Here is a 22,717-nt window from a genome sequence, read left to right as displayed (position 1 = left end):
TGGGGGCTGGGAGAAATGGTCTAGCTTAGGAGCTTCCTTGAGGTTCCCGCTTTTCAAACCGAGACGGGTTGGAGCGACCTGAGGCAAGTGTGTTGATTCGCTGTATTAAGATAATACATTTCCTAGAGCTTACTGTGACCCCCTACTTGCGTGGAAATTCCGCACAAGCCAAGGGAAGCAGCAAAAGGGATGTTTTTCTGTCCATGTTCCCATTATAGGACTATAAGCTTCATGAGAGCAGGAACATACTTCCGATATGTAACGACTGGGTGTGTAACCGGGGTGGTGAGTTGTGTAATTCCTTGGTCCTCATCTTCTCCAAGGAAAGAGGGACTTGATAGAGTGAAAGTAGCAAAGGATTTTTTTTAGCAAAAGGAGACAGCGCACCCCAGAGGCAGAGGAGCAAGAGGAGAGGAGGGAGGCAGCATGCTGAGCTCCTCATTGTTATTTTCTGGGGGTTCATTTGGTCTCCTCCCTCCCATCCTGTTACCATGGTTCCACCCATGAACGTGTCTTGGTTTCTTCCCCTCTAACCTTTTGTGCAAGTTTATGGTCGTCATCTGCCCACTAGCCGCTAAGACAACCCACAGGGTGGGGTGGGGGGACCAACCCGCAATGCAAATGGTATTACAGAGATATTATAAGAGCTTTGGGGTTACTAGCAGATAAGGTCTTCCTTAAGTGTGCAGGTTCCAAAGCTGGGGCCGTCTCTGTTGCCCTATCTTCTGCTTATCAGTCTGGGCTAAACGGCAAAAAGGGTTGGTCTAAGGGAGATGGGGCAGTCTCTGGGTGGAGACCATCCCTGGCAACTGTCCCTTTGTTATCCTCCTTTCTCCCTGGCTGCTCCTGTCTATCTAACTGCCTACTCTAACAGGTTAGGAATGGGTGGATGGATGCGTCATGGACCATGTATCCAGTAAGCACTGAAGAGGAACCAAAGAAGGAGAGAGGGGCGAGACATATTCTGAGCCTTTGAAATAGAGCCTAGCTCAGGAGGCAAGATAATGATGTGTGAAGGCAGTATGGACTGCCTCAGGCTGTAGATGACTGGATTAGTGCGGTAGTCAGAAGGTCAGGAACCCATCCTGCGCTGGATGTGTAGGAACATCCTCAGATCTAGGTGGTATCTAGATTCTATTTGAATGGAGTAAGGGGCACCTGGCCAGGTAGAGAGGAGGGCAGACCATCCCAAATGCTTGTAGGGCCCTTTATGTCCTTGACTCTGCCTTCTCTCCTGACTCATCTGTTCCCCCTCCCCCCTCTCTCTGGGTGCTCGAGCCAAACTGAACTCATTTCATCACCTTGAAGCCACCATGTATTTTTTTTTTTTTTTCCACCACCAAGACTTTGCACAGGGCGTCCCCTCTCTCTGGAAGACTCTTTCTTCTCCTTGTGGCCAAACCAACTTGACTCATCATTCAGGCCTCTGCTGAAATACCTCTTCCTCTGGTGAGGCTTCCCTGATTTTATTCTTGACCACATGCCTCCTCAGCTCTGTTCTCCTCCCCATCATCACGCTGACCACACTTTACTGTGATTACTTTGTTACTTAAATGCCTCCCCGCTACAGAGACGACTCTTTGAAGTCGTCAAGTCTTGCTTGAGAATCATGTCTGCCATGCATTAGGAGCTTCATAAATACTTAGTGAATGAAGTATTTTATTATGCAGTTTAGGAAGGAACGAATGGGTGGATGAGTGGGTGGGTTGATGGAGTGATGGGTATAGGAGGAAAGGGAGAGAGGGAGGGAAGGAGGGAGGAAAGAAGGAAGGTCTCCAGGATAAGCAGAAGTATGGCATGTTTTGAGCATAATGAGAATTGAAGTGTAGACTTTGTGTGGTCAAGCATGAAAAGATAAAGTTGAAGAGATGGGTGGTTGGATGGATGGATGGACGGATGGATGGATGGACATTACAGAGAGCTTCTAATTCCTGGGATGAAGGGTTCAGTCTTTATCCTAGGAAAGAATGGAGAGAATAAAAATCTGTAATTTAAAATATTTTCTACCTTGTAGAGCTGCAAATCATGACAGCCTTCAAAAGGAAGGGTGCCTATAAAGAGTTTATTTGTCAGAGAGAGAGAGAGAGAGAGAATCACAAGCAGGGAGAACAGCAGGCAGAGGCAGAAGTAGGCACCCTGCTGAGCAAAGAGCCTGATGTGGGATTCGATCCCAGGATCCTGGGATCATGACCTGAGTCGAAGGCAGATACTTAACCAACTGAGCCACCCAGGCGTGCCAGGGGTGCCTATTTTAGAAGACTGCTTTTCTAAGAAATAAAAATCCCGTCACTTTGCCCTGACCTTTGGGAGACAGAGTGAGTGGCTCCTTTGGGGGGTTTTGGTACCACTTTGCCTCTGACCCTATCCTGAAGACTAGATCTGTAATCATACAGTCATGTGAGATGCACTTTTCCCTTTAGCCACGGGTAAGAAGCTCTTCAGGCATTAGGAAAGTGGATATTTGGGAGAGTAAATGAGTCAATCATGAGTTACAGTGCCCAGTATGAGCCCAGACATTCCAGAATGACCACCAAGTCCTCAAACATGTGCAGGTGTGTGCCCATGGACAGGCCCAGCAGTCAGATCTTAACTGACAGTGGAGACAAAGTGTTCATACAGTTTGCTTAGAGGAAGCTCTATCTTTGTGACTACAGGTACTCATAACTATGAAGAAGCTGCAGGCTGCAGAGGGCTTATCAGAAGGGTCCAGAATAGATGTCAAAGCAGCAAAGATCACATGCATGCTCCTTCACATGCACCCAAACACCCCTCCCTCCCAATTTGTACCTCCCTGCGCCTTCATCCTCCCACCCACCTGACCACCCCTCCTTGCGCCCCCCCCCCCCGAGTTGCAGAGAGTTCTTCAGTGAAATCCATCTCTCTGCCTCAGCCTGTCCCATATTCCTGCTGGTTCTGGCATGTGTATGGAATAGTGAGTGAATCACACAAGAGTCTGCCAAGCAGGACTGCTGCTTACAGTTGTGCATGTTGTGCACTGAATAAAGACCCTTGAGTGGAAAGCTAACAATCCAGCCAGTTCTCTCCATGCCAAGCCCAGCATCCTGATGCATTGCTGTGCAAGTTGGAGAAAAGCACCCTGTCCTTGCCAGGCTCTGCATCTCCAGGGCTGTGTCTTTTCTCAACTTTGCACAGAGGTGCTACATAGCCTAGCAGTGGCCCTGCCATCAGGATAAAGTATTATGATTATAAAATAGATACAGCAAGACAGTTTCAAGAGATCATCTGGCTCAGTTCCTGACTTTGTGAAATGAACAAGCCTCCCATATTGGTTGTCTATTGCTGTGTAACAAGTTGTCATAAACTTTGAGGTTTAACACAATATCTAGTTATCATCTCACAGTTCTGTAGCTCTGAAGTTCAGGTCTGGTGTGGCTAAGTTCTCTGTTCAGGGTCTCACCAGGCTGACATCAAGGCTGTATTGGGCTCCTATGTGGAAGCCAAGAGGAAATGTCGGCTTCCAAGGTCATTCAGGTGGTTGGCGGAATCCAATTTCTTGTGGCTTAAAGCCTGAAGGTCCCAGTCCTTGCAGTCTGTCATTCAGGGAGCAGCCTGCTGCCAGAGGCCACCTGCATTCCTGCTCATATGACAGACTTCATCTTCAAGCCAGAAACAGTGTGTTGAGACCCTCTCATGGTTTGAGTCTCCGGCTTCCTCTTCTTCTTGGGCCCAAGAAAACTGTCTGCTTTTAAGGGCCCAAGTCCTCTCTTGCCCACCCACGTTCCTTTTACAAGCCAAACCTTTGAGTCTTTTTTCCAAAGGCTTGTTTGGAGAAACACATTCACCTCACTGCATCAGATAGTTGCCCATTTTGAGGAAACACTAGCACGGACAAAATCATTCCAGGATCAGAATCCATCAGAACCACCTTTTGTCATCCTAACCTCTCTTAAACATTTTTAGTAGAGTCTGACGCTGTCCGTGGTGTGCTGGAACTGGCTCCTGCTAGTTTGTGAGAGCAGATTGTTAAATGTTTAGGAATTTTGCAAGATGGTCATTAAAAGCTTAGTTGCCTGAAATTGACTTACAGTGGGTATTTACGCTATGGAAGGCATAAACCCTAAATCAGAGTTCCTCCCCCCGCCCCGCCCCAGAGCGCTGGTCTAGCAGTACCCCACTGGGTGTAGACCTTTACAGATCATCTACCTGACTCTGTGCGGCAAGCAGGAATCCTCTCCACGGCCGTTTTCACGCATGTTTATCATCCTGCTTTTTAATACCATCAGGAACCGGGCAGGCACTCCCTTACATGCCACTTCATCTCATTGTTGTCATGGTCTGTGCCGAGTAGAAGTCTGTCTCCCTGCCAATGGCCACAGTGCTTTGGAAGCAGCGTCTGTGACAGCCCCAGGACCACGGGGCGGTGTCGTCTTCTGCAACAGATGCCTGTCCCGTGGATCCACACTGCAGACCTCACGTTGAAGCACGGTCTTTAGAGCCACACTGGGTTCACATCCCAACTCTGCCGCTTACTTAGCTATGACCTTGGGCAAGTCTCTTAACTTTTCAGGGCTTCCGGTTCCTCACCTACACACTGGGGACAAAAGCAGTACCTACCTCACTGGTTATGGCGAGGCTCCAGGGAGCTCATACCTGCAGAGAGAATAGCACCTTGCCTGGCAGGTTCCTGACTCACCGGTTTGCTGTAAGGATGAAATTACTTAATGTACATGAAGTGCTCGAGTAGCACAGTGCCTGGCTCAGAGTAAGCACTATATAAATATTAGCAAATGGATTTGAAACATGGTTTGCAGACCCTTCACTGTACCAGTCACCCTACTCTGGGTGCACTCTGATGTCCCTCCCAGAATACAACATCTTAGAGGACCTACTAACTCCAGCCTGTGGCTGAAGTGCTACCCTTCCATTCCAGCCTCCTTCTCCCTGACGGGTGCTGGCATTTGAGCAGCTGTCTGATTTTCCCTCCGTTTTTAATAGCATCAGAGAGAGCTCTCCAAGGAGTCTTGAGCCCTAGACCAGCAGCATGGGTGCCTCCTGGCTGCTTGTCAGGAACGCAGGATCTCAGGCACACCCCAGACCCACTGAATCGGAATCTGCATTTTAACAAGATCTCCCAGGAGGCAGACATATGCACATCAGAGTTTGAGAGGCACTATTTTGGGGGACCCTATGGACATCTATTTTCAAGAGACATCACTTGGGGGCATCCTAAATCTTTTCATGAGACAAGGAACCTCTCCCCTAGACCTTGGTAAGGGCCAGGGGAGTGTCAGTGTCAGGCTGTCAGGGTGTGGTTGGGGATGGGAGGGGCTTTTCTGCCCTGAATTGGGGCCAGAAACCTGCTGGGGGAAGAGAGGGGGGTCTGCTGGTGCCTAATAAGGAAGACTACAAGAACCCAACACAGAATATGAGGCTTCTGAAAGCTCCCACAGAAAGGCTTACAGGTCCACGCCCGCTGTCCTCCAGGCCGGGGTGGAGGGAGCTTTGTGAGTTGTGAGCAGGCCTGGAGCACCTGGGGTAAATTCAGAAACGATGAGAAAGAACCCTTCTCGATAGGGAAGAGTCATTTCATAGAAATCCGAAGGGCAGCAGTCACTAAGTTAGAGATTTCTTAGCGATTACTTCTAGAAAGGGAGGGCCAAAGAGTTAGCAAGCCCCCTACTCCCGGTGCAGTACCCAGGCAGAGCCACTTAGGAACCGAATTTCTCCCCTGCTGCCTCCATTTAAATGGGAGAATTCTGTGGTTCCTCCCTGTGGCACAGCTCAGGAATGGAGTCCAGAGTTTACCCGCCTGCTTGCATAAAATAGGCTGTAGCAGTAATAAGGGACGTTTGCTAAAATCCCAGCTCCACTGTGTGCTAGCTGTATGACTCTAGGCAAGTGACTTAGCCTCTCTGAGAATTTGTTTTCTCATCTTTTAAAGTGCAAGTAATAATTCCTACATTAGATGGGGGAAGTAAGGATGAAATAAGGAAGTTCTCATGGTGTTGAGAATGTAAATGTGTATCTTATCTCAAATCCCTTTCCCGTGTAAAGCCAAGTCCACAGGGCCCTCCTCCAGGGTAGTATTCATCCATTCTACAAATAAATGCTGCTTCCTCTCTCTCTTTCACCCTCAGGGAACTCAGTGGCTAAAGAGCACCCTTCCCTTTGCAGTGTCCTGAGGACGAGAGGCCTGGTTTGGAATTGGGTGTCCTCAGTGCAAAGGAATGTTCTGAGAGGCCAGGCAGGCAGACCCAAAACGGGTTTCCTGATCCCTTCTGGCTTGTTGGTGGGAGAGCTCCTGGGAGCGTCTTTTCCAAGCAGTAGCCCTTCGAGCTTGGGAGCACTGCCGGCGTTGGTTCCTCCCTCAGCAGAAGGCTGGGAGGAGAAGCAGGGCAGGTCAACACCTTGCCTTGGTATGATTCAAAGCCCCCAGCCAAGCCCCATGAATTCAGTCCCAGCGTGTTGCTGGAGAGCGGTCCTGTAGACAGACAAATGGAGTGGGCTCATCAACGGACGGTAGAGTTGGATGACAATGGGCTTCTGGTCTCTTTGTCCCACGGGGAATCCTTGGGCATTATATCAGAAAAGCCTTCAAAGCAATGTTTTATTGTTGTTCCTAATGAGTTTTTGCTGCAAAAAGGCAGGTGTATTCTCAGCTGTGTCAGAAATTCACCTTCAGTCCTTCAGCAAGTCATGGTCAAGGTCCTTCTCCACGCCGGCCACTAGGACCGTGATGGCAAGTGAGACAGTTTCCCTGTGCTTACATTCCAATGTGGATAGACAGACTAGAAACAAGAAAGTTAATAAACCAGCCATTTGCCTTCAGGCTGTGATTGGTGCACTGAAGGGAATGAGCAGACGGAACATAGAGGAAGGTGACCCATGGTGTGGGGGGTAGAGACAGTGAGCAGGAAAAAGACACAAGGAGGTCAGGTGCCCATGGAGGGCCTCTCCTAGGAGGTGATGCTTATGTGGAGACCCAAAGGATGAGGATAGCATAGACCCAGGCACAGAGAACAAGCAAGGATGATGCCTCAAGTGGGAAGGGTCTTGATTTAAGGAATAGAAAGAAAGACCAGTGTCGGTGGGACTCCCGAGCAAGGGGAGAATGGTGGGAATGGAGTCAGCAAGGTCACCAGGAGCTGGGATATGTAAGATCCTATAGGCCATGGTAAGGACTCTGCATTTATTCCAATGATAATGGTGGGATGGGACTTGGATTGTGTTTTTAACAGACAGCCCTGGGTCATTATGGGGGGAAGGAATTGAAGGAGGGGGCAAAGGCCGGAATATCTCTTACAAAGTTATTACGAAGTCCAAAGGAGAGGCAATGGTGTATTGATCGGGGTCTCAGTAGCAGATGGAAATATGACAGCAAATTACATTAGGGTTGGGGTGGTGTTGGGGGAAAGAGTGAGGAAAAGGAAAGAATCAGGGGTGATTTCCGGGTCTGGATAGACCATGTTGCTATTGACTGAAATGAGGAATAACAAGTTAGGAAAGAGAACTCAAGACCTGGCTGGTGACTCTCCCTTAATTTAAATGTCCTTGTGGCTTCATCAGAATTGAGGACTTACTTGGTTTTCAAGAGCTAGAAGAGAAAGGGTTTCTCTAGCTCCAGGCAGGGTCCAAATGGAGGTATTGCCGTCCCCATGACTGATCCCAGCGAGGGAGTCAGATACCCCGTCTCCTGCACTCCTCCAGCCAGTGGGTCCGCCAGGCCCACCTCAGTTCCTCAGGCCACTACTACTGTCTGTCCTCGTTTCCCTGTCTTCCACTGAGTTATCGATGACATCTCTTATTCTCTTCATCTATTCACTAAAAGTCACAAGCACAAGTCACAGATGGTCCCCAGACGCGGTCTGTCCAGCCCAGAGCTTGTCAATGACAGAGACTCAAGGCCGGATTTTGAAAAACCGTGTGAGTTGCTGTCTGTGCTCTCACCTTTAGCGTTATCAGCCCCTCCCCTAACCCATCTAGGACGGATCGTCCTGCACTATCCAGTCCTTTCTTTTCTTTCTTTCTTTTTTTTTTTTTTTTGTTAAGATTTTATTTATTTATTTGACAGGCAGAGATCACAAGTAGGCAGAGAGGCAGGCAGAGAGAGAGGAGGAAGCAGGCTCCCTGCTGAGCAGAGGGTCCAAAGCAGGGCTCGATCCCAGGACCCTGAGATCATGACTTGAGCTGAAGGCAGAGCCTTTAACCCACTGAGCCACCCAGGCACCCCTATCCAGTCCTTTCTTGACCTGACTTCCATTTCCGGCCTGTACCCCCCTTGAGCCACCCGTTCTATCTGTTGCTCTCCCCTTATTTTCTGACTTAAAGACTAGAGATGGCAGGAGTCCCTCCCATACTACTCTCAACCCCCCACATCGGGGTCCTGTTGCCCTTAGTAATAATGGTTGTTATTTATTAAGTGCTCACGAGAGAACGTGTCCTCACCAAGTGCATCAATCACGTGCATGATCTCATTTAAGAACGCTCTGAAGTAGGTGTTCCGATAACAAATGAGACTTGAAGAGCTTTAGCTGGTTGCCCCGGGGTCACCAGCTGGTGAGAAGTGGAGGCCGGATCTGACCCCAGGTCCTCAGTCTCTAGTACCAGGGCCGCTGCTTTCAAGGAAGAAAGAGGCTGAACGCTCACGCTTTCCGTGTTGGCGAGCCAGCTTTCACTGCGACGGCAGTGGGTGCGGCAAGTGAGGACAGTTTGGCGGCTCTGATTTTGAAGCCACGGATTGGCGGGTGCTAGGGTGTGTTAGTAATCACTATTCATTCACCTCGGGAGCCACAAGCCCGCATTGGTTCTCTAGGTTCAGCAGCGTGGACGAGGGAAGCTCTGTTGCCATCCAACACACTCGACGGGGACTTAGGAAAACTTGAGCGAGCAGAGAGGTTGTTCCAATCAGAATGTAAAGATAGTCCTACTTTATGTATGTGTGTGTATATATATATACAACATATATACATATATGTGTGTGTGTATATATATATACACAACATATATATATGTGTGTGTGTGTGTGTGTGTGTGTGTGTGTATATATATATATATATATTTTTTTTTTTTTAAGGGAGGTGCAGAAGACCTCAGCCTCCTCAACAAAGGGTCCACAAAGGGCAGGCCTGTGGCCCCCTCAAGTCTGTGAGGGTGCATGCCCCATGGGCAGCTGGACAGGGCTCCTGCATGGGTCTCTTCGTCCCACTGCTGAGGGGAGACTCAGCTCTGGGCACACCCCTCCAGCAGTGTCCCACACCCTCTGTGACTGGCCTCAGCTGGAGTCTGGTGCTGGAATGTCCCCATTATTAAGCAAAGGTTGGGGGAGGCCCAGATCCATCTTTGTTTTTAAAGCTCCTAGTAATAGGAAGGAAGGAAGGAAGGAAGGAAGGAAGGAAAATGGAAATCAGGACTATAAAAATTGGTTTATGTTTTTCATTGTTTAGCACCTTTTAAAGATTTATTTATTTTTTTTTAAAGATTTTTATTTATTTATTTGACAGAGAGAGATCACAAGTAGAGAGGCAGGCAGAGAGAGAGGAGGAAGTAGGCTCCCTGCAGAGCAGAGAGCCCGATGTGGGGCTCGATCCCAGGACCCTGGGATCATGACCTGAGCCAAAGGCAGAGGCTTTAACCCACTGAGCAACCCAGGTGCCCCTGTTTAGCACCTTTTAATATAAAAATAGTATAATTGTGCTAATCGCAAGGTCACTATAGGATTTGTAAGGTAACTGGGGCTCAGAGTGCCCTAGAGTTCATGTAATCCGGTTCTTGCCCCCGCTGAGGCTGCAGACCTCATTCAGAGGTAGCTTACAAGCTTTTGAAGCCCGCTGTGAGTTCCAGAATGTGTGACTTGAGCCACCCGGCCCTCCTGGCTTCCCCATGGTAGTCCCTGCCACAGAGAAAGGAAAGAAAAAGTCCTTCTGTGTCCAGGCAAGACTCCCACAGGCCAACAGGCCCCCCAGCCGCGTCCTTTCTATAACATATGCCTTTCAGACCAATACCAGCTGATTTCAAAAGTCAAAAAATTCTCCCTGTCCCCAGAGCGAGAAGGACAAGGAAGCGAACATCACGGAGGACCTAAATGACGGGACCATTACGGTTATATTATTTCATTGCTCTCACAACTGCTCTGGGACGGTATAAGCATTATTTAACCTGTTTCTGTATGAGTTACATTATTTGTCCAAGGTCACATGGCGTATCCAAGATTAGAACCCAGAACCTTTGACTTTCCAGACTTTGAGTCTGACCATGCCACGAAGCCCCACGAAGCCTAAGAGGAGCCCAGGGAGCCTGGAAGGGGGCCTGGGGCAGCCCCTCCCCTCGGTGCCCCCGTGGGGACACACTTTGACCTTTCTGGATCTTTTTACTGTTTCCTTCTCTTCCTGTTCCTTCTCCCAGCTGGCTTGCTGCCACCCAATCTGCTCCTTGCTTATGATACTTATTTTTCCATCCACAGCAAAACAATTCACATCAAGGTAATTGATGATGAGGCGTATGAGAAAAACAAGAATTACTTCATTGAGATGATGGGCCCCCGCATGGTGGATATGAGTTTTCAGAAAGGTGTAGTACCCTGTCCTCCACACTAACATTAACATTCTTCTCTCCTCTCCTCTCCTCTTCTGGTTCTTTCTTTCCCCCATCTGTTTGTCTTCTATTCTCCCTTTCTTCTGCCTCTCAAGTCCACGTCTCCTTGTTTTCTTTCTTGTTCTCTCATTTCCTTTCTTTGCACCTCTCCCTCTCCTCTCTCTGATCCCAGCACTGCCCTAACACCCGTCAGCCTGTCACATGGTATCCGAAGAGGGATGTTCAGGAGTCAACGGTAATTTTTGTGAGATGGAGAAATGGATATGGGAAAAACACAGCGTGGGGGAGAGAGAAAGAGATAGCCAGCCAGAGCCTGGAGTATCATATATAGGGCTCTCTGTTTCTCCTGGATGGCTTTCTATATGGGAAGGAGAAAGACCACACAACACGGCACCGGGTGGGAGGGCAGCACTGGGAAACTGGCCTCCGTGATCAGCACAGATTCCCATGGGCCAATATTCTCAGGGCTAAGCTTAGAGTCTGCAGACATTGGCAATCAGTATATTGGGATTTGGGTTCTATTTATGGTTCATCCCATTCCTCAGAGCAGGCCTTAGGAGCCATTTTTTCTGCCGTATTCCTGCTATCAAGGTGTGTTTCCCTCCTGACCTTGATTGAGCTGAAAGTAGAGGTTTTAGTTTGATGTCAAGGTTGCAGACCTACCTGCCAGCCTCTTGTTTTCCCTGCAGAGAACATCTAGGTGTGGTGGCAGAGACTTAGAATGGTGGGATGGGGATTATGGCTTGAGTGGAAGCTTTCCCACAAGATCACAGTATTTCTCAGAGTAGATGAAGCCTTTGCCTTCAACTTAAATGACCCCACACACCCCAGACTTCTCATAGGCAAGTCAGAACATCCTCTTCTGGACAGACCATCTGGGTCAAGGGGAGCCACCAGTATTTGGGGACAACATTCCTTCCCTCCAGTCATATCCCTCCAGCCAGGCCCTTGGTCCCAGAGCACCCACTCCTAACCCACAGCAGAGTCCCTGCAAGGGAAAAGCTGCCAGGCTCACAACTCCTAGGTAACCCCAGGTTCCCATATCTAGGGCTTAGAGAGAAGTTTCTAGAAAATCTTCTTGATAGTCATTTAGCTTTGTCTTTTGTCTACTGAGCAAAGTATGTAAAGGTGTCCAAAAATAGCACCGAAAAGGGTGACTCAGAGTGTACTTGTGAAACACACACACAAAACACAAGTGCACAGCAAACCTTATGGCCAGCAAACACCCTCAGATCAGTCTACCATTTTACAGATAGCAAAGCAGAGCGTATCTTCAGAAGGAAAGAGGAACATCAGAGGCTCTGACGAGACATTTTAGGTTATTGTTTGTTAGTACCTCTCTGCCCTTTAGAGAGCACTTAGGTCCCAGGCCAAAGACAAAGCAAGCAGAAAATAACAATCATGGCTCGCTACTGGGACGTGCGAACCCCATTGTGGTTCCAGGGAGGACCAAGATGGGGATCGCAACTTCTCCAATGACAGCTGGCCTGATTCAGCCTCATGCGAGTCTCTGGAGGGAAGCGATTTTCCAAGAAACTTGGCTTCCCTCGGTGATTTGTTTCTAAATGACACTATGCTTTGTTGAGATGCTGAGAAATGATTATCTGGGACCTGGGGAACCCTCCTTCACCATTTTCCCCAGGCCCCAGATAATCAGCATTTAAGGAAGCCAGCCTTGGGACTTGTCAGCGCTATACGATAGAAGTACAGAGGTGATTTAGAATTTGATGACATATCATTTTCTTTACATTTTCCTAGGAGTGCTTCAGCGGTAAATATTAAAAGGAGTCCTGTATCACATTATGGTTAATACATACTCATTTTAGTTCCCACTGCTGGAGCCCTAAGATCAAGAATGACAAAGATATTAGAATTCTGCCTTCCTTTCTCTCTCTCTTTTCTCTCCCTCATAAATACTTTTGAAGTTTTCTTTAAGATGCTCACATAAGAAGTGAGTATAGACACAGGAAGGGAAAATGAGCCCCTGGCTTGGTACTATTGGTATATCTCCTGTTGGAGAAGGGCCCTGGATCGTTCCCAATGGGTCAGTAGTTTACCTGCTTCCCGAGGAAATGCCAGTTACCATGTGACACCCGTGGAACGTGCTGCCCAGCTGACTTCTTACTAACCATCAGCAGGATCTAAACTGACCCCCCCCACCAGCACCCCCCTTGCCCTTCTCCTTTCCCTCCTGTCCTCCTGGAACCCTTCCTTTGCCCACTTTTCCTTGCCTGCCGGCTCCCATTCCTTCACACCCATAAGCAAACTACGACCAAGGAGACAAGAAAAGCTGAGACCGTTTTTTTATATGAGAAAAATACAATCCACCGTAGTCCTACTGGATGCCGCCACGGCGGGACTGGGCTGCATGCGCCAGGAGTGATGGGGAATGATTTTAAAGGCTGTGCTCCAAATGACCAACCAATCTACCGACCCAGTCGACACCCTCTCTCTCTTGTTGTCCCTACAGGAAAACCATAAGGGTTAAAATAGTAGATGAGGAGGAATACGAAAGGCAAGAGAATTTCTTCATTGTCCTTGGTGAACCGAAATGGATGGAACGTGGAATATCAGGTGTGAGATTCTTTAAAAAAAAAAAAAAAATCAACAACAACCCAAAAAAAAAGAGAAAAAATTGAAACTGAAAAGCAACAGCCACAAAAAAGCAACTCTGTTTTTTTCCTCCCTGCCCCCCACCCCTCACCATTTTCTTCCCTTTTCCTTTTCCTCTTTTTGACCAACGGACTTTTTTATTCTTTTCCCTCCTGTATTCTCGCTCTCACCCTGTTTCGGTGTCATCTCTGCCTTCTTAGCCTTAGCTGATTCCCCAGTCCTCCTTTCCCACCTTCTGGACAGCGCTGCAGCCTCAACTTCTCATTACCCTACCGAGTTACCTCCTCCCGCCCTGTGCTCCAGTGATCTGATCGCCACTGTCCCTGGCACTCTCCCCCACAGCCCCCACACATCCATGGAAGCTGTACCTGTGGAAACTCCTTGGTGGGTGGGGAGGAGAAGGAAAAGGAAGGAATGTGATGCCATGCATGTCTGTGCCCTTTCCCTCCTTCTTGCCCTCCCACCCTTCACTCTTGAGCCTGGATTGAATGGGGGAAGAGTCTGGGATGGGGGCCGGGGCCCGTGTTGCAATGATGCTTTGACAGTTTCCTGCTGCATTCCCCAACCTTCCTTGGGTGCGTGGCGGGTTATTCCCTTGCAGAGTGGTTCATAGGCCCCTCTGCCCTTCATGGAGGTAAGTGTTTTATCTGACTATTTCACAGCTGGGGAGACCATGGTATGAAGAGGTGTGCCAGGTGTCAGAGGCCATAGCTTCTGAGACCTCTCTGAGACAGAGCTGGCTTCGGAAGTTTTCATATGACCTGGAGTCCTGAACTATTCTCCCTCCCCCTTGACATCCAGCCCATCTCATTCTACCTTTATTCAGGCTGCTTTAGGACCATGCAATCCTAAAGCAGAAAATTGAGAGTCTGCAAAAAGAAGGCAATAACTCCAGGTATGGGAATCTCCCCAGCCAGAGGGCCCTGGAAAAGGACTAACACTGAGTGGGCCCAGAGTATTGACTTACGGGTTTTCCAATAGGAGAAGGGCCTCTAAATGGTGTAGTGGGTTTTGATCCCTGAGAAATAACACAGTTCACCGAAGCCTGCCTGGCTTGGCATCTGCAAATAGGCTTATCACCCAGATCCCAAGATAACCCTCATCTCCCACCAGAGGAGTGGCCCCATCTCCTTCCTTCCTCAAGACATGCATCTTGGAATACCTGCTAGGGTTCCATTCCTAAGGGACTGATTATGTTGCAGCCAAGGAAGATATAAGGAAAGATTTCTTCCCTTGAAGAAAAATCATTGGAAACCACTACTTCGAAAGTGCTGGAGGAGCATATGTGGGATTGGAGAAGGGTCCTCTTGGGAGGTACCAAGAGAAGGACATTCACACTCCCTTTCAGGAGAGAGATGCTTCTGGGAGCCTCATGGAGGATGGAACAGTGAGACCCACTTGTTTGTCAAAAAAGGGGGATTATTCTGCAACTACTCCATATTCATATGACAAAGAGCAGCATAAAGCCTTTCCTTAAAGGACAGATCTAAGGGATTCAGCAACTATACTCCTAAAGCCTTATCGACAGGATTGATCAGTTCTCACAGTCTTCTGGGGACTCTCTGCAGATATGACCAGTTCTGTGTCTACCTAGGTTTGGGCATGCCTAGTGTCCTAGGGGCAAAAGCCCTCTCCATCTTCCATTACTCATCCTCTCCTTGCCACCTGATAGGATGTCGCCATAATTCTGACTGCCAGAGTGCCAGAGAGGGGAGAAAATCTCTAGTTCCATTGTTTAGATTGCCAGTCCGCCAGTTGCTACCACTGAGAACATTCTCAGAAGTTGGCTCAACACCTGCCCTACCTCATTCCGACTTCCCTTGTGCATCTACTTCACCGCCTCATGATTGGTTGGATGCAGCAGATACCTAAGGCCATTGTAAACTAGATGTATCAATTTCCATAGTCTGTTACTAGGTGCAAATGAAAGCAGCACAAGAGATCATTCAGGGTAGCTGGAAAGCAGGCAGTGGCTCCAGACACAACGAATGGGTTGAAAGTCTATCCGTGATTTTATTCCACCAGTAGAGAGGCCTCCCTCTTCTTTTCTGCCTCCCCAATAATCCCTGATCGACAGCAGGACAGGGAGGGACCTAAGATACACCTTGCTCTCTTCAAGAGATTTGGCCAAATGCAAATGCCTTTGGCTACTCCCCATTTGAGGACACCCCTCTTTTTTTTGCCCTGGACTCTTTGTCCAAGGAGACGTCAGCAGAGTCCTAGTGGAGCCTAGTCCCAGGGAGTGAGTGGGTGAGAAGGCAAGGACCCTCCAGGTCTTCCCAGTGACCAAGATGCCAAGATCGAAGGTGCCAATAGGAAATATGTGCATTTCCCGACCTCCTGGTCTATTGTCTATTTTCAGTGTCTTCACATCTTCCCATATTTTGGCATTAGACCATTAGGTGAAAGGTCATAAAACTGGATTGTCTAGACTCAGAATCACATGAAAACCCATCCTGATTTTCAGAATTCCCCGCTGTTCTAAGAGTGAGAAACTGTACAGTAGGAAGCTTTTCATGACCACTGCTGCATGGGGGAGTCTTAGGCATTCAGAACAGCATAGACTTTGCATGGTCAAAATGACAATTGCATTACCGAAGGGGGGAAAAAAAAAGCACTACATTTGAAATAGCAGATTCTATTCTTGGCAGACAAAACAGACTTTAGAGGTGAGACTAAATGCTCTGGATAAGCTAGAGGAGGGAAAAGGGAGGATGAATAGGAAACATGGTTGTCGTGGCTTAGAGTAAGTGCCAGAATCTAGAAGTAGACATCGGAGGGCAATGCCAAGCAGCATGGTCAAGGCTGTTGGGCCAGGACACTGGGAGCCTCATGTGGAAAGGAAAGCATTCTCCCCCAGTCATGGGGCCTGTCTGTGCCCCCTCTTACCACATCAGTGGGCTCCCCCTGACAAGCTGCCCAGATGCTTCCAATTACTCACAGAGCTATGCTATTTCCTGTATGTCCCTGGGGTGTCCGAGCAGGGATAAATGATGCTCACCTGACCCTGGGGATCAATACAGGGGAAAGTTCAGCTGCAGATTCTCTCATCAACAGCAGCAGGAAAAACACCCTGGAGGTGTTATGTCACTCAGAATTGGCCTATCTGGGTCTCACTGACCCATCTGTAACTGCTAAGTGGAAAGTCTCAAATTCATGTAGACAATGACCAGAGAATAGTACCATTTCTGGCTGACTGCAAGCCCAATGCTTGGAAGGGACTTCTGAGTGAAAACCAGGCCAGGAGAGACCTTTCTGGAAGAGCTTCCTCTTGTCTGGCCTACCTGGGTTCACTGATGTATTTGGGTTTCTGGTTTCCCCTGGAGCCTGGGGGGGCCAGGAAGGGCTCTGCTTCCTTGCAGTTCCATAAAAGGAGCAGAATGAACAAACTCTCTTGCTATCTGTCTATCTATCCATCTCAATGTAGCAAAGAGAGTCACTCACTTGCCCCCTTGGAATTCCATATGGGAGGAACCAGAAGAAGTCAACCTCTGTTCACTCTGCTCATATACATAAAAATTCTCAATCCAAAAGTGTCTTCAGTGGTTTTGACTGTGAAATGATGGATTGTTGGCCAGAGCTGCGTTCCTAGAGATTTTTAGAAGAAACAATTCACAGACACCACCCCCGCTCCTTCCCCAGCACCATCAGTCACCATCCATACCACGAGTATGTAGTGGGATGTTCCCAGACTTCTATATGACAAGAGCCAGGGAGTGTGGGGCTGTACTGAGACACCATTGAGAGGGAAATGTGGTATGTCAGAAGAATTTTTTAGCATAAGTACAAATTTGGGAGCTAGGGATGCCCTGTGTTAGGTATATCTAACTCAGCTTCCCAGTCCCACCTACAAACAGCTTTCTCTATAACAGTTTCTCTGGTCCAGAATACCTGGACCCTATTTAGCCTGTCCTTTCTGGAATAAAGACACCACTCTGCCAGGCGCAGCACCACAGAATCTATAAAAAATACAATTGCCAAACTAGGTGGCAAGAAAAGATATCTCTACCAAACACCTACTAGTTGCCGTGACTTTGCCTGGCACAGGTAATACCAAATGGTATTACCCTAATCTCCAGGCTGTATCTCTAAAAAGATAAACCATTCAGAGAAGACGTTTTGCAGAAATTACCTTTTCATGAGGTCCTCCTTTGAGGGGAACTCCAAATTCTGGCCAGTGTGGTAGCTAGGAAGCTATTTGTGGCCATGGGAGTGGTATGGGCACTGGGAAGCTAAACTCGATCTGGTTATAAAGTTAGGACCAGAAGACACAGGACTGAGCACTGTTCCACTCTTGTAGGCCACTGCTCAGGACCTTGAAACCCTAGGGCCATGTGCCCCACTGATAAGCCAGTTACACTATACAGTTTTCATGGTAATTAGATCCTCATTCTTTTACAGAATGGATATGATAACCTGATTTCTTAGAACATCACAAATGACCAACTCTGTCTCTGCTCCACTCACCTGGATTCCCCATCCTCCTTCCTTTTCCCCTTGTGCCCCGAGCTGTAGGAAATGTGTGGGGAAAGTCAGGGCTCTGGTGCTCAGCAGTCCCTCCAGTGGCTTACACCTCTTGCTGCTGCTGTGGTTGTACATGCTCCAAATGCTGCCCTTTGCATGTGGCTGCAGGGCTCTCACCCACTAAGCTCACTGCCTTCCTTACCCTGCTGCAACCACAAAGCCTGGGGATACTTTCAAGATGGGACCTTAATGCTCTTTCCTTTTCTTTCTTCCCCTTGTCTGGTATCCATTTGCGAACAGCGCTCCTGTTGTCTCCAGGTAAGAGGTGTCTTGCCCCCTCTTTCTTGCTTCTCGCCAGTGCCATTATTTAGTTTAAGACCAATGTCCTTTGATTTATTTAATAGGAACTGCGGGCTCCAGGTAACCTGACAAGTTCTCCTAAGGACTGAGAGCTTTATTTCCCCACTTGAAGTAATTGTGAGGAAGTAGACAATTCTTTGAGCATCACTTCTGTCAGCAGATGTGGGTAAAGGCAGAACCGGTCCTCTCTGGGACCAGGAAGAGAGTTGAAACTTACAAACAGACAGTGGGTCATAGAATTCTCCAGAGTCTTAGTTCATCTGTCATCTTATGTTGTAGGGCAAGAGAGGGTGAGAGTCAGGGCTGAAGCTCCTAATGGGATCGTGATGGGATTTGAAAGCAAATACTTTGATCTTGAGGGAAGCAGGGGAAAATAATCAGGAGCTGCTGTGAGAAGGTGAAAAGCAATTTTTAAAGAATCTGGAATTTTACTGATCCTGGAGATCTTCCATCTCATTACAGCTGAGACCTAAATTGCTAGAACTTTGGTTCATTTGTCATTGACCCTTGAAGTCACATGTGCCATGAACATGAAGAAGAATTAGGATATTATGGGTGGTGGGGACAATTATCTGGCTGGAAATAGAAATTTGGGGGAATTTATTTTGGACACATTCTCATGCAGAATCTAGGTTCTGTTGTAGGATGAATACCTTCTTTGAGAGTGCTTGCATTGGTGTAATGAAATCATAAATGACATCCAACTTCGTGAACAGATAGGAAAGCATTTCCAGCATATCTGCAATTCTGTAACTCTCAGTGCAGGCAGAGTGAGCTATGCAAGATGTCTCAATATAAGTTAAAATAACACTTTAAATTCATCAGTTCTTTGAAGATATAAAAAAAATTAAGAGCAATTGAGAGGCAAAACATCTTACAGAATTCACTCGTATTCAAAATTACGAATAGGCTGCACCGGGTATTGAGAAGGGTAATATATAAAGAACATTGACCTCCTTGGAGGCTTTAAACAATAACAACAATAAACATAGGCAAACTTTTTTTTTTCTGAAAACAAACAAAAAAAAGGGACTCCTGCTTCCTTGGCCATTTGCTTCCTCTTTATACCAACAGGATAAGAACTACCTCTGACCCCATATATTCCACTACTCCCTCAAGGAATTAATGTCATAGCATTGGGAGTTCCTTCTCCAGTAACTTTCTTGCCTGAGAAGATATTTGGGCTTCTTTGTTCCAACTCTTGCTTCCACCTACCCCCACCACCTCCCACACACATAGACACACAACAAAGACTGGTGATTTAATTTAGGCTTTCTTGTACTTTGAACATATTTGCAAAAATACCAATAGAAGCTAAAATAAGAAAAGCAGGTATCACTTTCTATATCTTTCAGTCTGTAAACTTTTAATCTAGGAGCCCATGGTTAGACTTAAAACTCACTGGAAATCTCATGTTCTTGTCCTAATTTTCCTGGGTGGACAGGCAAACATGATTAACAATGTCTGGTGGTGAAAGACAGAGTAAATATGTTCATTCTGAGCTATACCACCAAGCTCAGGGACCTCGAAATGAGCGCACTAGCTGCATCGCCCCATTTCTTTCTGAGGATACCTGTAGAGCATTGAGAGCAATCTATTCTTGTCTGGCCTGGCAAGCTCTTTGTTCTTCCAATATTTGCTCAATCTTTCATCCTATTCATATTCTCTCTCTTTCTCTCTGTCTCCCTCCCCTCCCCCTTTCCTGCGATCTGAGAGTTTATTCAGTTAGTCCAAATATCAAAATCACCTATCCTACCCACTACCTTCACTTGAGATTCTGAGGAGTTACATAAACAAGCTATCACAGTCATTATGGTCTTTTAAATGGAAGACTTGTCACTCTCTCAAGAAAGTAGTTTGAATGTAAAGGAATGATCATTACAGAAATAGAATTACTATCAAACCAAGACACTAAATCAGAGTTGATTTAAAGGCATGTGAATCAATCACTTAACTGATATATATGGAGTTCCTCTGTGGGGCTGTGGGAGATCCAAAGATAGAGGATTGGTATTTGTCAGAGAGATTTTTGCAAAAAGCTAGATGGAAAAACTGAATGTCACCACAGGGGTGGACAGGTCAGTAGGTAGATCAATATCCTGCCAGATGGATATAGTGCCAGATTGATAGCTAAACAAGGGGTTAGACAGGTACATTTATATGTCACTGGAGAGCTCATTATATTGGTATAGAGTTCTTGAGGCACATGTAAAGTATGACATGGGGGCATCAGGGAGGGAGGAGTAGAATAAAGTAGAATAATACTGTCACTGCTAAGATAGCCATTGTGATATGGTGCCAAAACCTACAAGTAGAGGGAAAAAGTACTCTTGTTTTTAAGGAATCTATAAGTCTCTTTCTAAAGGCTTTTTCTCACAGTAGCCTGCAACCTGGCTTCTAGGATCACTGACTTCATAGCCAGAACCCTAGGTATACCCAGATTTACCTTCATAATTAACTAATAAAAGACTCTGAATCAATGGGTTGAATAAAGTTAGACTGCTAGAGGGTGTCTGCTTGCTTAGAAATAGGACATTGATCCTTAAGAAGTAATTCCTTCTGAAAGTCGTCACCAACGCTACAGGAGGACAGCACCACGGACAGCTCCCAAACATTTTGGGATTGCCTTCTGTGTTTGGGGCCAGAAGCACTCAGTGGAGCGGCCAGCTCAGGAACCCAGTGCATACTTTCTTCCCATCTTTATTCAGGACAACTAAGAAAATCCTCCTATAAAGCAGCCTCTCTGGTAACTTACACTCTTGGCTTATCGTCTTTCCAGTGAATTCCTTTCCTTGCAACTTCAAGGGCTTGAGCGTCACCCATCCTTATGCCTCACCAATCCCCAGGTTAGAGAGAAAAGAAGACCTCCTTGGCCTCTGACCCACTTTGTCCTTGAGATTATCCAAGGACTAAAGGATTCCCATAGGAGATTCACTGTGTGGAATGAAAGCAATTAAGGAACTCAATAAAAGAATTAATTGCATATAAAAATGTGGGCTTGGAAGGAAAGATGTTTAAATGATCTCTGAAAGAAACAGGCTGCCAAGAGCAATTTTCTAATCAAAGGGGAATAAAAAGATTCAATCTCTATTTCACTCTAATCCAGAAAACATGTCTTCGTGGTGAAGTAGTCTTAAAATGGACTCACCAGCTGAAGTGGAACATTTTTCGCACCATTCAACATGAGAAGGGACCTCTGGTAAATGAGTCAAGATGCTGGGGGACACAGGGAATGCCTCAAAAAAAAGTAAAGGAAGAGCTTACTTTCGGTTTTGGTTGAACAAGTATTTCTGTTCCAGAAGAAATACACCTGGTTCCTACAGAAATCCTGGGGACCTTTCACTGGATAATCAGGAAATCTTTCAGGAACTCTCCCAAGTTTCTCACTGTGAGGACAACATTCACTTGTATGGAGTGTAGATATTCCTGCTTTCTCCTCTACAGAGGGCACAGTCCCAGCGTCATTGGAAACAGATGTTAACAGGAACCAGTAGACATACCCTTTGGATTAACATGTGGTTCTGGCCTCCAAGAACTTTTATATCAAGTAGTTGAACAGTCAGGCCCAACAATTCAAAATTGGTAAATGCTTTTGTTCCCAACTCTCCAATATCTCACCAGATGACTTGGGAACTTCACTAGGTGCTATTTCGTGGAAGGTCTTTGGGTCAGGTTGCACACTCAGTTATAAGATGGAAATAGGAATACTTATCCCAGGTCTGCAGGGGACCCTCTCATGGTCTGATGGTCATAAAATGTTCAGCATGTTATAGAAAGAGACACTAAAAAGTACCCGAAGTCCCTACTCTTGAGAAGAGCTTGCTTTGTGCCCACTACCCATGCCTGATGCTCTGAGCTATAGATCCCTAGGGAGTGAAGAATGTGCTAAAACTAGTCTGATTATGTTTTGTTGCAGAGGTGACAGACAGAAAGCTGACTGTGGAGGAGGAGGAGGCCAAGAGGATAGCAGAAATGGGAAAGCCAGTACTGGGCGAACACCCCAAACTAGAGGTCATCATTGAAGAATCCTTTGAGTTCAAGGTCAGGCCATAAGTGAGATCTAATTGAATAATAGAGTAATGCGGTGGGAGGTAGAAGTTTTGTTCCAATTTCACCACTCAATAATGAAGTTGAAACTGAACAAATCACCTACTCACCCAGTGTCAATGTCCCCATGTGTAACCTGGAATGAATAGCCCTGGCCATTTAGATCCTAGGAATATTGGGAGGAAACATAACAAATGGAATAAAAGGGCTATAAAGCCCCTGTATGTATTATTTCTATTGTTCAACTGAATTTTAAAAACAAAAATTCTAAAATTTACTACTTTGGGGCAACATTTATTGGTATCAATACCATTATGCTTTATTGTATAGCTCTAAGTATCCAATATCTGCCATCACAACCAAAGAAAAGAGAAATAGAAAGACTGACCCAGAAGATATCATGCAAGGCCATTACTCCCAGAACCCATGTGGATATATGCCCAGAACGCAAGACATCTTTCATCCCCTTGAAGCATCAGACTCCTCCACAGTTCTGAGCGTTCTAACTTCATGATTCCGAGTTTTTATCTCCCCGACAGAATACGGTGGACAAACTGATCAAGAAGACAAACCTGGCCATGGTTGTGGGGACCCATTCCTGGAGGGACCAGTTCATGGAGGCCATCACTGTCAGTGCAGGTAAGAGGGTCTCAAGATGGGCACCGGCCTTGCTGAGAGAAAC

At 46.8% G+C, this 22,717-nt stretch overlaps 1 protein-coding gene across 9 annotated transcripts in view; it reads left to right on the top strand.

The window, feature by feature from the left end:
- The window catches only part of SLC8A3 (solute carrier family 8 member A3), a 141,841-nt gene that overhangs the window by 112,697 nt on the left and 6,427 nt on the right, over window positions 1–22,717 (top strand). For 3 of the 9 annotated variants that reach the window (XM_047738565.1, XM_047738567.1, XM_047738564.1), the window contains exons 3-6: window positions 10,421–10,527; window positions 17,929–17,946; window positions 21,905–22,029; window positions 22,575–22,674. In XM_047738565.1, the coding sequence (XP_047594521.1) occupies window positions 10,421–10,527; window positions 17,929–17,946; window positions 21,905–22,029; window positions 22,575–22,674 (350 nt within the window). Of the gene's footprint in view, window positions 1–10,420; window positions 10,528–13,021; window positions 13,126–17,928; window positions 17,947–21,904; window positions 22,030–22,574; window positions 22,675–22,717 lie in introns of those variants that run through there. The other 6 variants (XM_047738573.1, XM_047738566.1, XM_047738571.1 and 3 more) reach the window with 5 other exon arrangements.

Source organism: Lutra lutra, chromosome 7 (assembly GCF_902655055.1).
Source record: "Lutra lutra chromosome 7, mLutLut1.2, whole genome shotgun sequence".
NCBI classification, from domain to species: domain Eukaryota; kingdom Metazoa; phylum Chordata; class Mammalia; order Carnivora; family Mustelidae; genus Lutra; species Lutra lutra.
Note: the sequence above shows the minus strand (reverse complement) of the source record. Positions and strands in the feature narration are given on the sequence as shown.